Here is a 17,633-nt window from a genome sequence, read left to right on the forward strand (position 1 = left end):
CCCCATCAGGGCATCTATCAACCCTGCTGCTATATGAGCAGGCCACCTGCCTCTCTTGCTGGATGCATCTTCCTCAAAGGCAGGACGCCGTCTCCTTCTGCCTGTGTCCTTGGTGCCTAGCACAGTGCCTGGCACATCAGCCCGCCTTCTGGCTTGGCCAACGAGTGAAAGAATGAACCTCCCTTCCTCCTTCCCCTTTCCTACTTCGAGCACTGCTTGTTAGATGGCAGTGCTAATAGTTAGGAAAAACCCAATGTGAGTTTGTAAGTGTTGCTTTGGTTAGGACCTCCAGTTTCTCCGAGTCCATTTTGGTAAATTTTATTTCACTTCTTTCTTTTTTTTTCAGTAGCAGAAAATTAAGGAGAGATTGAGGAGGGGCAGCTTCTCAACTCTGCCGCCTACCAAGGCTGTCTGATTTGGGTGTCATGAGAGAACACCCCTCCCCTGCCCATGTCACTGTAAAGAACTTCCAGCGTGAAAAGCCCCACTGAGATGGTTTCCCTCTTTGCTGGGCGGCAACATTTATTTCTTTAGCCAGCAGGGCACTGCCTTCTGTGGCCGGGGAGGCGGTGGGGACTGGGGGGGTGCGGTCTCCCAGCCTGGAGAAGGCAGCGGCAGCAGTGGGGTCCGAGCCCTACTGAGGGTGACGTCTAGAAAAAGAAAAGCTGTCAGGAAAGACAGCTGACCCACAGAATACTGACTAATGGGCTGGCCTCATGCTGGAGAGAGAACTTGGATGGTGCTTCAGTTGGACAAGTACATCCGTGGCTTGGGGGGAAACAGGCCAGGATCACAGAATTCCCAGACAATTCAGACTGGACGGAGAGTGAAGAGCTTCCTGGAGGACAGAGGCAAGATTCCCCCGGGACCCGAGAGGTGGGGATGAAGGACAGACACCAGTTCCGTGAAAGTTCACTGGGACTAATGCCAAGTTCTTCATTTGGTTACAAATGATCAACTGCTCAAGGGATGTGGGATACGTGGCCTGATGGAAGTCAAGCTCAGGGTGGTGTCTGTTTCTTGGGCTGCACTAAGCTGGGGGCAGTGTTCACGTGAAAATAGGGCTGCTGGATCTGGTGAAGAAAGTATGAAGGGTGGATTCAATGCCTTTCTTCAAACAGCGGAGGCCAGTGGACCAAGGTAAAGGTGGTCCAGGTGACAAGAGCATGTGGCATCTGACCGTGGCGAGCTCCCCGTAACTGCGGTCACTTATGCTCGTGCGGGGCTTCGCTGTTTCATGTTCTCTTTCTTATCTGTTCCACACACAGCCTTTGGGTAGAGTTGAGACAGAGGATGATGTGCTCTCGTTGCAGCCAAAGGAACGGCACAGCTAAAGAAAGAGCATTTAAGCGACCGGCCCAAGGTCACACAGCTCACAAGTGGCAGAGCTAAGACTGGAAGCCAGGTGTTCTGGTTTCCAGTCTGATGGACTCCCTGAGTTTCCCATGATCAAGGTGTTGATGGAGAAGCTGGAAGATCATGGCAGGGGTGCCGCGGAGGTGAATACTTCCGGGCCCTGGCTCTGAGTGTCTGTGATCGCCAGGAGGCCCCATGCTGGACATCAGACCCTTCTGCCAACTGTGTTCATCACTGTGCAGATGATGACAGGATGCAAGCGACTGACGCCCTTATGTCCCCCACCAGCCACCCGGCAAACACCAGCATGGCTGTGAGCGGATTGCTCGATGTTCGCTGCCTTGCACCATTTTCCAATGAGTTACGTCACTTATTCAAAAGCATGATTTAATGAAATAGCTCCTTCTGCCTTTTGGAATCGTGCGTCTGGTATTAGGGCTTTACTTCAAGTGTTATTACTTCCAAATTAACTGCAAAATCAAGCTTTCATTTATCTGAGACTTCCTAATTGGTGGGAGCGGCAAATCAGACAGACACACTTAGTGTGAGTTAGAAAGTGCTTGGCAGTATGACAACTACATGTAACGTGTGAGCCTTGATTGGTTCCAGAATTGCAAACCAAACAAAACAGTTCTAAAATAAATTATTGGGACAATTGGGGGAATTTGAATATTGACCCTACACATGTGGGTGTGTGCATATGAGATATTATCGCATCAATGGTAAATTTCTTGAGAGTTATGTAGGAGTATGTTCTTTTCCTTAGGAGATTTCATGCTGAAGTACTTAGGGTTAGATTGTCGTGATGGTTGCAATTTATCTTCAAATGGTTCATCAGAAACTATACACACAATGAGACCAGTGGGAAGAGCAAACATGGTAAAATGTTAACAACTGATGAATCTAAGTGGAGGGTATTATTTGTACTATCGTTTCAACTTTTCTGTAGGTTTGAATATTTTCAAATGAAAGCTCAGGCAAGAGTGGATTAACATTGAAATTAAGGCAAATTTTTACTGTGTTGTAAGCCTAAAAACGAAAAGCTCCGGTGGTAAGTAGGCAAGTTGGGGCAAACCATGTTACCTCTTTTCTTTTCTTAGCAGTGTAAAGCCAGTAAACTACAGGATAAAACAAAGGCTGTTTTGTGTGGTAGATGAACTCATTTATCAGCTCATTCAGACTGGAGAGGCAGAGGGAAAGATCAGACTCTTTGTCTCTTTTCTCCACCGCTATTCCATCACTCTGATTAACCCTATAGTTACTTCCTGATGCTTATAAGAAGAGGAGACAGCGCTACCTCAAACCAGTATAGCCAGAGTTCCAGCATGTTGCCATATGTAAAGCGTCTTTGAAATACAAGCCATAATTATTTTTGTTTTCTGGAAAATACTCTTAGTTTGAAAGATGTACAGAATTTAAGAATCTATTTTAAAAAATTAATTTTGAAAGTCAGATGAATTGCCAAAAAAATAATGTTTTTAAAAAATTTTTTACAAAATATAAATTTTTTAACATAAAAGTATTGCTGTGAAGTGTTTGGGTTGCAAATGTGTAATTTGGAGGGTTATTAAACTTGTTAGAGATACTTTTATGGGCCCAGAAAAAATTTTACACAAGCCTCGCCCAACCTGTTTGCCAATCTAGTGTGCCTCTCGGAACCCTGAAGAGTCCATGGAACCTGGGTGTGACAGGTGGTCAGACCTGGCTGGAATCTGGGCTCCTTCATTGATTTACTCTTTGCCTTATCCCTGATATTGACTATAAGTGTCCTCTTGCTTTTTGTCCCTGATTGATCTGGCTGGGTTTATCAATGTTATTGATTTTCTCAAAGAAAACTTTTGATTTCATTGTTTTTCTCTATTGTTTTTTCTTTCTTTTTTTTTTTTGTTGATTTTTTTTCTGATCTTTGTTATTTTTGCTCTTCTGCTTACTTTGGATTTCATTTGCTCTTCATTTTCTAGTTCCTTAAGGTAGAAGCTTGGGTCATTCACTGGAAACCTTTCTTCTTTTCTCATATAGATGTTTAGTGATATAAATTTCCCCCTGAGTATTCTGCATTAGCAGAATCCCACACTTTTTGATATGTTGTATTTTCATTTTCATTCAGTTCAAAGTTCAAATACTTTCTAATTGTCCTTTTGGTTTCTTCTTTGACTCATGGGTTGTTTAGAAATGTATTATTTACTTTTCAAATATTTGGGAATTTTCTAGAGATCTTTCTGTTATTGATTTCGAATTTAATTCCATTATGGTTAGAGAACATCCTTAGTATGACTTAACTCATTTCTGATTTATGTTGTTAGGGTTGTTCAAGTTGTCTCCATTGTTACTAATATTCTGTCTACTTTCTCTATCAGTTCTTAAAAGATTTGTGTTGAAATCTTTTGCAGTAAGTACAATTTGCCTATATCTCTCAGCAATTCTATCATTTTTTAGTTCCTATTCTATTCTACTCTAATGCTCTGTTATTACATGCCAAAAAAAAAAAAAAAAAAAGGCTAGAAGTATGTCCTCTTGACCTCTTTACAATTATGGAATGACCTTTTTATCCCTGGTAATATTCTCTGCTCTGAAATCTTGTTTGCCTGATATTAATACAGTAACTCTAGCTTTCTTTTGATTGGTGTTAGTGTGGTATATTTTTTTCCCATCCTTTTACTTTTAACCTATTTTTTACTGAAAGTGGGGTTTCCTGTAGGCATCATATAGGTGGGTGTTGTATTTTCATCCAATCTGACAACATTTGTCTCTTAATTGAGGTGTTAGGCCATTTATATTTAATGTGATTCTTGATATGGCTTAATTCTAGTTGGGTGCTCCTTTTTACTTATTCCATTGCACTTTGTTTGCTTTTCTTCTTTTTTCTGACTTATTTTGGATAAAGTGAGTGTTTTTAATGATTTTATTTCATCCCTGTTGTCTTATCAGCTGTAACTCTTTGTTTCATTGATTCAGTGGCTGTTTTAGTGTTTATATATAGTATCATCTTTCAGATATCACAGTCTGCCTTCATGTGATATGATATCACTTGACAAGTAGTGAAGTGACATGAGAACCTTGTATTTCTCTCTTCCTTGTGCTATTGTCATACATTTTACTTCTACATATGCTATAAATTTACAATGCAGTGTTCTTATTTTTCCTTTAAATGGTCGATTATCTTTTAAAAATATTTAAGCAATAAAAAATAAAGCCCTTTATGTTTACCCAGGTAGTTGTCATTTCCAGTGCTCTTCATTTTTTTGTATAAATGCAGGTTTCCCTCTGGTATCATTTCCCTTCTGCCTGAAGGACTTCCTTCAACATTTTTTGTAGAGAGGTCTGCTGGTGATGAATTCTTTTAGCCTTTGTATGTCTGGAAAAGTCTTTAGTTTGCCATTGTTTCTGAAAGATAGTTTTACTAGGTATAGAAATCTAGGATGACAGATTATGTCTTTCAGTACTTTAAAGATGTTACTCCAATGTCTTCTGGCTTGCATTGTTTCTGACAAGAAATTTGCTATCATCCTATCTACTTCTGTTTATAATGTATCTTCATTCTCCCCTCATGGCTGCTTTTAAGATTTTTTTCTTTATCACTGTTTTTAAGCAATTTGGTTATGATGTACCTTGGTGTGTTTTTCCTCATATTTCTTTTCCTCAGAGTTCATTGAGCTCCTTGGATCTGTGGGTTGATAGTCATCTTCAAATTTGGAAAATATTCAACCATTGTTTCTTCAAATATTTTTCTGTTTCTTTCCCCTCACTCCTTGAGAGAGACTCCAATTACATGTATATTAGGCTGACTGAAGTTGCCCCACAGCTCAGCAATGATCTGTTCATTTTGTTTCAGAAATCTGTGTTTCATTTTAGATAGTTTCTATTACTATATCTTCAAGTTCACTAATTTTTTCTTCTCTAATGTATAATCTGCTATTAATTCTATCAGGTGTATTTTCCAGGCACTGGAATTTTTATTTCTAGAAATTTGACTCTGTTCTTTTTTATATTTCCCGTGTCACCAGTTAACATGTTCATTCTTCACTTTAGCTCCTTGGACATACGGAATATAGTTTAATAGCTGTTTTAATGTCTTTGTCCACTGATTCTATCATCTTTATCATTTCTAGGTTGATTTAGATAGATTGATATTTCGTCTTACTATGGGTTGAAATTTCCTGCTCTTTTGCGTGCCTGGTAATTTTTATTAGATGCCAAATATTGTGAATTTTACCTTGTTGGCTGCTGGATATATTTGTATTCCTATAAATATTCTTGAACTTTGTTTTAGCATGAGGTTGAGTTACTTGGAAATAGTTTGATCCCTTTGGGATTTGCTTTTAAGCTTTGTTAGGTGAGATCAGAGCTATGTTTAATTTATGGCTAATTTTTTCCTACCACTAAGGCATTCTGAGTATTCTAGACAATGCCCCATTAATTATGAGGTTTTCCACTCTGGTGGAAATAGGAACTATCGCTGGCCCTGTGTGAGCAATAGTTTTTCTAATCCTTCTACGTAGTTCTTTGCCTAACCTTGAGCAGTTTCCTCAGCCACATGCACTGATCAGTACTCAGCTGAAGACTCCAGGAAGACCCTCTTCAGTTCTTTGGCCTACTCTCTCTGTGTGCAGGTCTCATCTCCCCATTACTCTGTTCTATAAACTCTAGATGTCTTGGCTTCCCTGGACTGCCAGCTCTGTCTCTCCAACTCAAGGAGACCACTGGCTTCTGCCTGAGTTACCTTTCCCTGTACCATGCCCAGGCAAATCTAGGGATCACCCTGTTTTTTCTTGTTTGTTTTTTAAAAAATAAATTTATTTATTTATTTATATTTTTGGCTGCATCGGGTCTTCGTTGCTGTGTGTGGGCTTTCTCTAGTTGCAGCAAGCAGGGGCTACTCTTCGTTGTGGTGAGCGGGCTTCTCATAGTGGTGGCTTCTCTTGTTGTGGGGCACGGGGTCTAGGCATGTGGGCTTCAGTAGTTGTGGCATGCAGGCTCAGTAGTTGTGGCTCACAGGCTCTAGAGTGCAGGCTCAGTAGTGTGGCACACGGGCTTAGTTGCTCTGCAGCATGTGGGACCTTCCCAGACCAGGGCTCGAACCTGCATCCTCCACACTGGCAGGCAGATTCTTAACCACTGCGCCACCAGGGAAGTCTGATCACGCTGTGTGTTATCCACTTCTCAGACATCACTGTCCTCTGTTGCCTGATATCCAGTGTCTTGAAAACCACTGTTTCATATATTTGGTCCAGTTTTTTAGTTGTTTCATGTGGTAGAGTAAATCTGTTATTCCATACTGGTCAAATGTGGAAGTCCACCATAACTTTTAATTGGGCAAAATCCAAAGTACACATTTAAAAACCTATAGTGCTTGAGGGATTTAATATGACTAGTAATGGATTCCCTATTGTATGCCTGTTCCTTTACAAATAATTTACATTTAATCTAGTGCTTATGCAGATCAATAATCTCTCCAAGTGATGGGGTTAGTAACACGAAAACACAGACTCTGCCTTTTCTAGGAATAATAGACTTCATTTGTTTATTTCATCTGTCACAACAAATAATTTCTTTAGCACCCACTAGGTGTGACAGAAATAAATCAGATTTCTCCCATTGACGATCTTAAGTTTGGTCATTCGATGTAGACATGTAAATAAATATTTCAGTATTATGTGATCAATGTCATAATAAAAGTACAAATAGGATGCTTTAGGACCATAAAGAAGGGTTGCCCAGCTGAAGGGCCCATGGGAATGTGGCAATAGGTAAAGGGAATCTTCAAGGATGAGGGGAAGGTGATTAAGCAAATAAGATGATAAATATATTTCAAAGCAGGAAGACTTAAAACAATAAGACACATGGGGGAGCTAAAAGCTCCTGTACTTATGCAGGAGATGAGGCTGAGAGTTAGGTCTAGGAGAGCCTTGGATGCCATGCTAAGGAAACAAGATGATTCTGAAAGCAATGAGGAAACATTGCTGGGCTTTTAACAGGGGAGTGAGATGCTGCAAAGTGGAAGAAGCATTTGCAGGATGACACACCCAATTCCTGGCAGAAAAACCAATTAAGATCTTATGGAAATAGTCCACGGAAGAGGAGTTGATAATATGACATTGAGAAGTGGTAGTAGGGATGGAGAGGAAGAGACTGATTTGAGAAATGTTTAGGAGATACTTTCTGTAGAACTTGGTGACCAACTAGAATGGAGAGGGCAGGAAATGGATGCCTGGTTTGGATGGAAGAGGGCATCCTGAACTGAGATAGGAAATTTAAAAGGAGACAGGACAGGGCTGGGGCTAAAATAAGTTCAGTTCTGGATAGTCAAAGGGAAACATTGAACAGACACTACATCTGTCATTGCTATGACAGAATACATTGAAGTGATCTGATTACATCTTAGTCACTTGCCTAACGAAAGTCGAATGGCAGGACCATAGCTTACTTGTCACTGTGTCCTTGCAGCTGCCCACCCTGCCTGAAGCTCTGGACTAAGTTGGACCTGAAGCATAGGTGATGGGGAAGCCATCAATGGATGAGATCACCCAGGGAGAGAGAGGAGCCCAAGAAGAGCAGTGACACACAGAAAAAGATGTTCACACCTTGGGGTGAGAATTTGAGAAATGAGTGACCTGGCTTCACATTGCCATGGGGCTTTCCCATGGACGCCATGAAATACCACCTGCTTTGTCAGCGTTTTTGGTTTAGGTAAGTCATTTCCTTTGTGTATTTTAAATATTAACACAAAAGTTTTTAGTGATTGTACAGACATATTTTGATCCACCACTTGACTATCTCTGCTTGGAAGAAAATATCCAAGGAGTGGGCAGGGGGATGAAGGATGGTTAATGCAGACTGGACAGAGGCAAAAAGCTACAGGAAGGAAGGATGTGGGGATGTGTATGTAGTTCCCCTGACTCTGGAGCTATGAGAAATAACTCTGATTTTGCAATTATGATGGCAGTAGGGAAAAGATTATATAGGTCAGTGTTCTGTTGTAGAAATACATCTACCCTGCTTAAAGTAAGAGCTATAACTGAATTGTTTTCACGAATATGCAACCTACTTAACAGAACTCTGAATTTTCTGGTACTTATATATATTAAGAGACCACATATGTGAGAATAAGACTGTAGGACAACAATATTTTAAATAACACAATACCATTTCAAATACAGAGCAATAATGGATGCAAAACTGAAACGTTAAGGCCCACCAGCAATCCATCTCCCATCATTTTCTCTTGCCAATCTAGTTGCCCATTATTGCTGACTAATAGGAAAACCAGTGGAGGGAATTCCCTGGCGGTCCAGTGGTTAGGACTCTGTGCTTTCACTGCCAAGGGCAGGGGGTTCAGTCACTGGTCAGGGAGCCAAGATCCCGCAAGCCACTCGGTGTAGCCAAAAGAACCAGTGGCATCAAATAGATGGCTCAAGCTGCCGATCTTTAAATGATCCTTTTGGGCCTCCTCAGTTGATTTAATCAACTGTCCCTACTGATCTTGCCTCTTTTCCAACTAAGGTGAGGCTTCTGTGACAAAGATTTGGTTTTCAGCTTCCAGAACAGGCTTTCTGAGTCAAGTTCCAGAGTTTGAGTGGAATGCACAGCAAAGCGTTGCTCTGGCTTTTTCAGTCCTGTTAGTCAACAGTATAATTTAATACCTGTACTGTCTGTTCCGAATTCTGACAAGCACGATCTGATAGATCGTGAGGAGTGATGAAACACTGGGTTTCACCCTGAGCGTGCGGGAGAAAGAGGAAGCTGAGGGGGTGGGGAGAGAGAGAATGAACTTGGAGTTGTGTGAAATACAGTCAGACTGAGCTCTCTGAATCTAGCATTTTTAAAGCATATGCAAAGGACGTCTGTGTTAAACTGGTTAGGGTTATAGATTTACATACCTCTTCAAATTCTGAAGGTTGAAAAATCATCATTTAAATTTCAAAGAAACTCACACAAATTAAAATATACGGGAAACGTCGGAGTCCTGCACACCTGTAGTCAGCTATTTTTACACGTGGCAAATGCTGCGGTAATTCTCTCCTGTAAGGTTTCTGTTCATACAAACCTCTGGTAGCTTGTTAAGAGGAGGTGAAAGGATTCTGTAGCTGATAGACTATTTCCACAGGATCAGGTAGTTCTCCCCCTAATTAGGAAAGGATGAGGGCCCTCAGGTTAAATTTCAGTTAAGTACTTCCCCACCCCCACTAACTCCATTGGAAGTATTCAATCTGGCCTTCAAATCAATGGAAGAGGCCAACTATTGTTTAATCAACATCAACAAAGTCATAAAAAGCCAAGTCACAAAAGCACCCGCAGAAGGTTCTCATCTACTATTCTTAGTCTAGGTTGAGGGACACAGTGATATCACCCAGTAATTTCCAACTTGCCTAATCGAAATGTCTCCTGTGATGGGCATTGTTAAAACACAGCTTCCCAGGTTCTTCACTTGGAGACTGAGATTCAAGATATTGGTGGGGAGATCGGGGGGCTGGGGAGGGGGACTGGAAACTGTAACTTTAACAAGTGCCTTTTGCGTGTCTTAAGAGCCAGAAAGTTGGGGGAGCCCCGACATAACCAATGTAAACTTTTATTGAGAAGAGTTGCTTGATGGTTACAAAGTCAGAGACAACACTTCTCCTCAGGGCTTAGTAATTCCTACCCTAGAGCCAGTAAGTTACTGCAGCGACACTTTTGTCTAGTGCCTTTATGATGAACTTACTGAAGTTGCCAATGACAGAGAAAAATCATTTTTTGCATGAATTAGAAAACCAGAAAGAGTTGAGTCCAAGGTATTCATCAAATGTGTGTGTGTGTGTGAACGTGTTGTTCCAAGTGTCTTGTGGAGTTTGGCACATTTTTTTTTTTAACATACCAATGTTCTCATCTGTAAAATTGGGATAATAACGCCGACTTCCTTGAGTTTGTATGAGGACTGAAGAACATCTGTAAAACCCTGAGCACAGCGCCTGGCATGTAGAAAGCACGGAATGAAGGTAGCTTATAATCGTTGTTGTCATTTATACACCAGGGTTTAAATCTTTATGATCAAATGATATATGACTGAAAGCTTGCCTTAAATTTCCGTATTTTATAAAAGTCATGTTCTCACACAATTTAGTTCTGGTGCCATCACTTATGATTCCACCCAAATGGAATTTTTCTAGAATGTCTAAAACTGTTTTTATTATTTTCATAACTTTCAGAGCTACAAACTCTGCAGATGTCTTGCTTGGTCTGTACACTTGGAAAAAAAAATGAGTTTGTTCTAACATTCACAGCTAGAGATTTCACACAAAAATCTAGATTTCCAGGTTTTCTAGAAAAATGAGAAGTTGAAGGATACAGGCTTCTTGTTCTCCTGCTGGAGTACCTGCTGGAGTGGAGGAGGGGCTGCCCCTCTGAATGGGGCGCACGCGCTCCTGCTTGTCTGCTTCCTAATTTCTGCGACTCACCTGGCCCTTGTAGGCATCTGAGTTTGTCACCCTGACACCCAAGGTGACGTCTTATTTTCTCATACATCTTTGAATTCTCAGCTCTTAACCTGGTTAGTAGTCATAAATGGATAAACTGGAAAAACAGCCACTCAACTGCCCCTCACACCGACACTGTCCCAGCCACTCCCGTCCGCAGACCCCGCAGGTGAATATCCACAGTGCCTGCCTCCTATGATCCTCCAAAAGCTGCTGAATCAAGTCCACCCCCCCAGCCTGGCACTCAAGATAACCCCAAGTCCACTGTCCTTTTCTGCCATGTTTCACACCCCAGTTAAGCCAGCTGCATCCACAGCATTCCACAGCATTCTCTGAACCTGCATCTTTCTTTCCCAGCGTGGAGCCTCCGCCCTCCCTCTATACCCCTTCCTTGTGAAAGCCTACCCATCTTTCAGGTGCCACCTCCCCTGTGATGCTTTTCTGATTTCCCCAGCCAGATGTGAACCTTATCATCTGGCATTTCTTTTTTTTTTTTTTTGTAAATGACAAATGGCATTTCTATAATCGTTGGTTTGTAAATGTGACGCACATCCGTAGTGGTTAGCTGGGTACGGGCCCTAATTCTGCTGCTTGATGTGTGGGAACACCCCCTCCCCCAGTGCCCCATGGCAGAAACCATGTCACGATTCTCAGAGTATCACCAAAACCAAGAGCCCAATATATTGTGAGGGATGATCAAAATATTTAAATATAGGAATACATCTCCATCCTCAGGAGAAAATGCTGTTAGCTCATAATCTACTTTCTTCCTCATCCTACTACAACATGAAAACTTACTTTTTCTCAAATATTTTGTTTTGGGCCCTCCTTAGAAAGCTTAACTGAACATTAGCCTTTATCATATCATTTACTTGACGGCTTAATAGTTTCTTTAACTGAGAAACGGGGATAATACAACCTCTAGTGTGGTCATAAGGGTTCAGTGAGTTATGTGCAGGTGAAGTACTTAGCACAGTGCCTTGGGCAGAGCAGACATCAAGTGCATGGCGATTATTATTACTATGTGAAAACTCACCTAATATTTAGAAACCAGTTCAGAACTGGCTTTGCTTCATTCTACTTTTTCTAAAAATACTTCTTAGTAAAGAGTAGGTCAAAGATGATAGTTTGTGTGACTTAGACTAAAGAAATGTATTTTGCTCAAAAAAAAAAAAAAATGGTTATTTCAAATACCAAAGGTTCAAGCAATAGTAGCTTTTTTAAGAGTACACTTTTATAACCACCAAGGTAATGACTGATTCAGGAAGAGATTACCAATGAATGTTAAAACCATCAGGTGAAAGTGTGTTGAGGTACAGGGTATTTACAATCTCACAATTTCATCCCATAGATTAGTTATTAATTACAAAGGGACGAACTGCTTTTACATTGGAGAAATTTGGTGACTGTCACCTCAACTGAGGGGTCAGAATTACCGCCACCAAAGAAAAACCACAACTGACATGCAATAAGATCTACAATAACAAAAAATAAAAACAAAAAATATAAATAAAATTATCATCACCATTATGGGCCAAACAGACCCTTGTGATGTGATATAATGAGGAAATAACATCCCTATGTAGTATTCTTGCAAAAAAAATTGACTCTACCAAGCACATAAATCTAGATTGTGCAACAAACCCCAGAACAACTGACTCTTGCTTTTCAAATAGACCAATGTCATGGAACACAGGAAAAGAAGGAAAGAAAGAAAAAGAAAAAAAAAAAGGGAAAACCTTTCTAAATTAGGGTCTAAAGACATTAATAATCAATGCAGTGCTGAGCCTTGATCCCATCCTTTGTGGGGAAAATAAGCACAGCTATAAAGATCCTTATTTGGACAACTGGTGAAGTATGGATAACCCTATATACTGGATAATTAAACGTAGGGGAAAAAAATAAGATTGTAACTCAATTATATTTTGATTGACCAGCTCTTTCCTGAAGTACTTTGGTGTCTGGGAATCTATTCGTTGTAAGACCTAAAAACATGAACATAACATCTGACGTGTTTGCTCTGTTGAACATAACATCTGACGTGTTTGCTCTGTTGATTGGAGTTTCTGTAGAAAGAATGCACAACTGGGTTGTAGTTGTATCAATGGGCGTAAGAGCTCAGAAAAGAACACAGTACACATAATTCTGTGGAGTGTTTGATTGGGACAATACTACCTGCCCAGAGAGAGTGCTGGGTAAATGTTCACTGATGACAATAATCAGCACAAAGTCCCAAAGTGGGGCCCTTGCTTTATTGCTTTTAGGAAATTTTACCCACTGAGAATGGATTACCAGTAAAATCACAGAGCAATTTTGTTTCCCTTTCAGCAGATGCGGATGACCAAGCAGCCAGTGGGAGCAGCCCTGGCTGTCTCCATCTGATACAGTGGTGTGTATTAGTCGCCAATAAGGGGAAATTAAACAACCACGTGAAAGCCTGGCTGGCAGTCATTAGAGTAATTCAGTGTTTGGGCTGCCTCTGTGTTTCAGCGGGGTGATTGGAGCCATTAACAGCTTACCTTTAGTTTCAGAAGCCCCAAATATTTTTATTACTAGTGTCCTCAGGCATAGACTTTTTAATTTAAAAAAAGAAAGTTCAGGTTGGAAATAGTGCATCACCACAGGAACATCTCTGCCTCAGAAACACATTATAGTTTACCTGTCAATCTTATCATCATGCCAGGTTTATTCTGAGTGTCTGGAATGAGGAAGAGGAAGTAAGGAAGAAAGGTGGTGGCAGCACTGACAGAGGAGGCTTCAGAATCACTAATACCCTGGAAAAGCTGAGGGCCTAATTCCAAAGTGGTACTGACATCTCCGGCTTCTCGCCTCTCTGGCTAATAAGAAAGTGATCATTCTGGCTCTGAGATTTTTCCCTACTTCTTCCAAAGCCATTAATGCCTTAATTTTTGGATTTTTTTGGACAGGTGTTATGGTAGATTCAATTTGGCTACAACTTCTTTGGCACTCTCCCCTAAAGGAGGTGCGTTTTTATCCCCTGCCCCTCCTTGAATCTGGGCTGGCTCTGTATCTGCTGAACTAACAGATTCCTGCAGAAGTGCATTGAGTAGCTCCAGGCCTGGCCTTCCGGGGGACCGTGGCTTCCTTCCTCCCTCTTGGAACCTAGCTCCCACGCTGGGAGATGCCCAAACCACATGAAGAGGCCCATGGCCAGTGGGGACTGGCGCCCCGGTCACGCCCCAGATGACATCACACGCAGGCCAATCCACCCAAGAGGATCACAGAATCAAGAGACAGAAGAAAATGTTGTAAGCTGCTAAGTTTGGGCGTGGTTCGCTCTGCAGCAAGAGAGAACTGAAATTTGTAAACTCACAGGAAGGAAGGCTTATGTTGCTAACCAATGCAGAATAACAAAGCACTCGAGCTAACACTTCCAGAGCAGGAACAGAACTGTTCAGAATGAGGGTCGACATCCTTATCCTTTAGTGGGTTTGGATCTCAACACTGGCCTCAGCTTTTAGGCCTCTTTTTAATGTTCGACACAGAAAGTTTTAAAATAGAAAAATTCCGTTTTAATACAGCCTCACCCCAACACGTGTGTTTCACACAGACCTTATTTTTTAAACAGAGTTTATTGTATTTAATACATTATAAAATTTGAAAAATTGTAGGAAAGCAGCAGACTCAAACTGGAGCAACTCTAACAAGTAATAATTCTGGCCCCTTTGCAAAACTGATCGGTTTAAAAACAAAGTCATGTTCACATCTGTGAGGCGGACGAAAAAGTGTGACTTCTGTACAAACTACATTTAAAATTTCATGTCTATCGTCTTTCGAATGCAGTGTGCTCAGGAGAGTTGAAGTCCTGCCTAGTCCCCCGTCTAAAGAGAGACATGAAACTTCCATATGCAAAGAAATGCGATTCTAAGTGTTCTTGTTTTTTTAAAAAAGGAAAAAGAAGGACAAAGGAAAAAGAAAGAATGGATGGCTGTTGGCAATGGAAACTGTAAGGAGATGCGTCCTCACTGCTCATGGCTTGTTTATTGGTCAGAGGCCTCGGGAGGCCCAGGACACTTCAAGGCCATCACAGCACCAACTGTAGCTACCACCTTTTTTTCTTTTTTTGCATTTCCTACCTTTTGACATATATATATATATATTTATATATTTTTTACACCTTGAGGATATCACTATTCCAATTGTTCCCATATGAATACAGGTGTGGTCTCTATTGGATATAAATGTGTCTTTTATTCAATTTTAGGTCCAGGACTTGGTTTGCTGTCCCAACTGCACATAAATGTCCCTTTCTTGTTTGCATTATTTGTTGTGTATGTTTTCTCCTTTTTGCATAAGAAATATGTCCACTTAGTCCAGAGGCTCTTGCTTTATCCGGATGACGGAGGGTCCACGGGGCGTCCGCCTCAGTTCCCGCCGCAGGACGTATTCGCTGAACTGAGATGAATCCACTCCTCCCCCACAGGAGCCCACGATTTCAAATCCTCTTTGCTGCAACCTCTCGAGGACCTGCGAGGGGCCGAGACAAGCATGCAGTTAGGGGTGAGCTAGGTCCTTTGGCCACATAAACAGCCCAAAGACTGTCCCAAAGTTTGAGATCATGCGCAGCTCTGGTTCATCTTATCCAACCCTTAAATCTCTCTGTTTTTCTGCTTTCAAACAAAGCTCCGGATTACAGGGCAGGAGGGAGCGAGCAAACGTTTTTAACACCTAAAATGTTCCTTCACACGCTAGCTTTACACATGCCAAGTTCATTTACTCATTACAACCACCGTGCATAATGGGTGGAGTTAGTCCATTTGACAGATGGGAAAACTGAGGCTCACTCCTAGTAAGTGATAGAATTGGGTTTCCAACTCAGGTCTCTTTGGCCTCAAATCCCATGTTTTTTGCAATGTGCAACTCCACCTTCTCTACAGAAAGAGAGGGTTCACATTTCAAAGCTCATTTACCACTAACATATATTCGATGAGATGATAAAGACTATGGAGAGACAGTGATATTATCTGAATTTACTCCATCGGTGATGCAGCCTCAACTCATTCACTCTTGACTGGGCCATTGTTCAAATTTCCTGATACTGAGTTAATATATTTCAGCTTGAAAGACTGATGCAATTTCAACAGCAGAAGAAATGGACTATTAAAGACAGTCGAGGTTTATCTACAGCTTTTCAAGTTTGTGGCTTTTGAAATAGTTCTATTGCCTTGTGTGCATCCAGGGAGGCAAGAATAAATGCAATGGTTGTACATGATCTGTATTAGAAAATATATCCAAAAATAAAGATGTTCTAAACTTCTCATACAAACATAACCCATATAATCTCTGATTTTGAAATCAAATACCTAATGCCAGAAAGATCCCTGGGTTTGTCACTACTTGTCTGACACTCTTGAATGCAGGAAACATTTCCTGCAACTCTTAGATATGCAGAAATACTGGAAACTGATCTAGAGCATGCTGTTTCTTTAGGAATCCAACAAATATTAGACTTGCAAATGTTCCCTGCCAGGATTGTGGATATAATTAAATTATATCTACACCACTTTAAAGGCAAGACGACTCAATCATAACTTTAGAAAAAAATGCCTGGCTCAAATTTTTAAAATTTTTGGAACAAAGTGAAATGTTACCAAATAACTCTCAAAATGTAATGTACAGTGAATCCTTACTATGTCTTTTTTTGAATTATTATTTTTTGGTTGGCTACTTTTGCATGGAATATAATCTGCTATTTTGCAAAACAGTTAACTAGATGGGATGGGAAAGCAAGAGTATGCATTCTAAAAATTAAAACTTCAAATGGTGGCAAATTAAAAAAAACAACAACAAGTCCTTACGGGAACAAAATGAACACTCTTCCCTGCAATGTCTACTTCTGTACATAAATTCACAATGCATATGCACACCAGGCAGCAAAAGGACACTATGAAGAAAACAATCTCTAAGTTCAGAATCAAGCACATTAAGATGTGCTTTGGTGGCAGGTGAATAAAAAGGTGAATAGCTCTCTCGCAGGAGATTTCCCCGGTAGAGGCAGGAATGTAGCTTGTCAGCAAGAAACACCCCAGTCTGCTTGGCCAAACCACCGCCCTGGAAAGGATTTTTTGCCTTGATCAGGAGAGAAATTACAAAGGTAGAGGAAGCTGAACAATAAAGAACTTAACTCTGATATCGTTTGTCTTTCAGTGTTGTTAGGTCGCTAAATTGCTAATATAAGGAAGTCCCTAAGCTCCCTCCCCAGAGGGTCTAATATGCATATGATAATTATTCAATATGATCCAATGTTACCCTGAAGATGGTAAAGCTTATTCCAGTGTAATGCAGATAGCTTATGCTTCTTGACCGTTCCTTTTTAAGCCACAACTTGTTAATAGCAAAGTTCCTTAAAGTTAGTGATCATTTGGGAATATTAAAATCACTTGGGTAGCTATCGGGGCTCCTGTGCCTTCTCCCAAAGCCTCTGAATGCCTAGAGGATGGTGCCTGTCCTCTAGATGGAGCAGGAGCCCGTACGGCCATGTCATAGGACGAAACTAATCCAGATGAAAAGCCACATCTGATCAGACTCGAATGACTGGGAAACATGTCAGGCTTGTGAATTTCTGATAGTTATTCAGTGGCCCGAGGGGTGGGGCCCTAGAGAAGCAACGAAATGCTGTCTAGAGAGAGCTGGGGGAGGGGGGCGGGGCAGGGCGCGGGGAGGAGGGCAAAGGCTTTCAGGGCTCTAGAGGCTTTTCTAAATAGCTGAGGCCCCGCTCAGGAACTGCACAGGGCAGCTCAGGGTGCGACTCCGGGCCTGCACAGCCCAGGGGCCACCCGCTGCCTGCTGGGGTGTGTGCCTTCCTCT

The 17,633-nt window shown here is 41.3% G+C and overlaps 1 protein-coding gene across 5 annotated transcripts in view; it reads right to left on the minus strand.

Moving 5' to 3' along the window:
- Window positions 1–14,379: 14,379 nt before the first annotated feature.
- Window positions 14,380–17,633, minus strand: part of KCTD1 (potassium channel tetramerization domain containing 1) — a 182,401-nt gene continuing 179,147 nt past the window's right edge. For all 5 annotated transcript variants that reach the window (XM_059895542.1, XM_059895540.1, XM_059895543.1 and 2 more), the window contains exon 5: window positions 14,380–15,293. In XM_059895542.1, the coding sequence (XP_059751525.1) occupies window positions 15,135–15,293 (159 nt within the window). In that variant the 3' untranslated portion in view covers window positions 14,380–15,134. The remainder of the gene's footprint in view (window positions 15,294–17,633) is intronic.

Source organism: Balaenoptera ricei, chromosome 14, assembly GCF_028023285.1.
Source record: "Balaenoptera ricei isolate mBalRic1 chromosome 14, mBalRic1.hap2, whole genome shotgun sequence".
Classification (NCBI taxonomy): domain Eukaryota; kingdom Metazoa; phylum Chordata; class Mammalia; order Artiodactyla; family Balaenopteridae; genus Balaenoptera; species Balaenoptera ricei.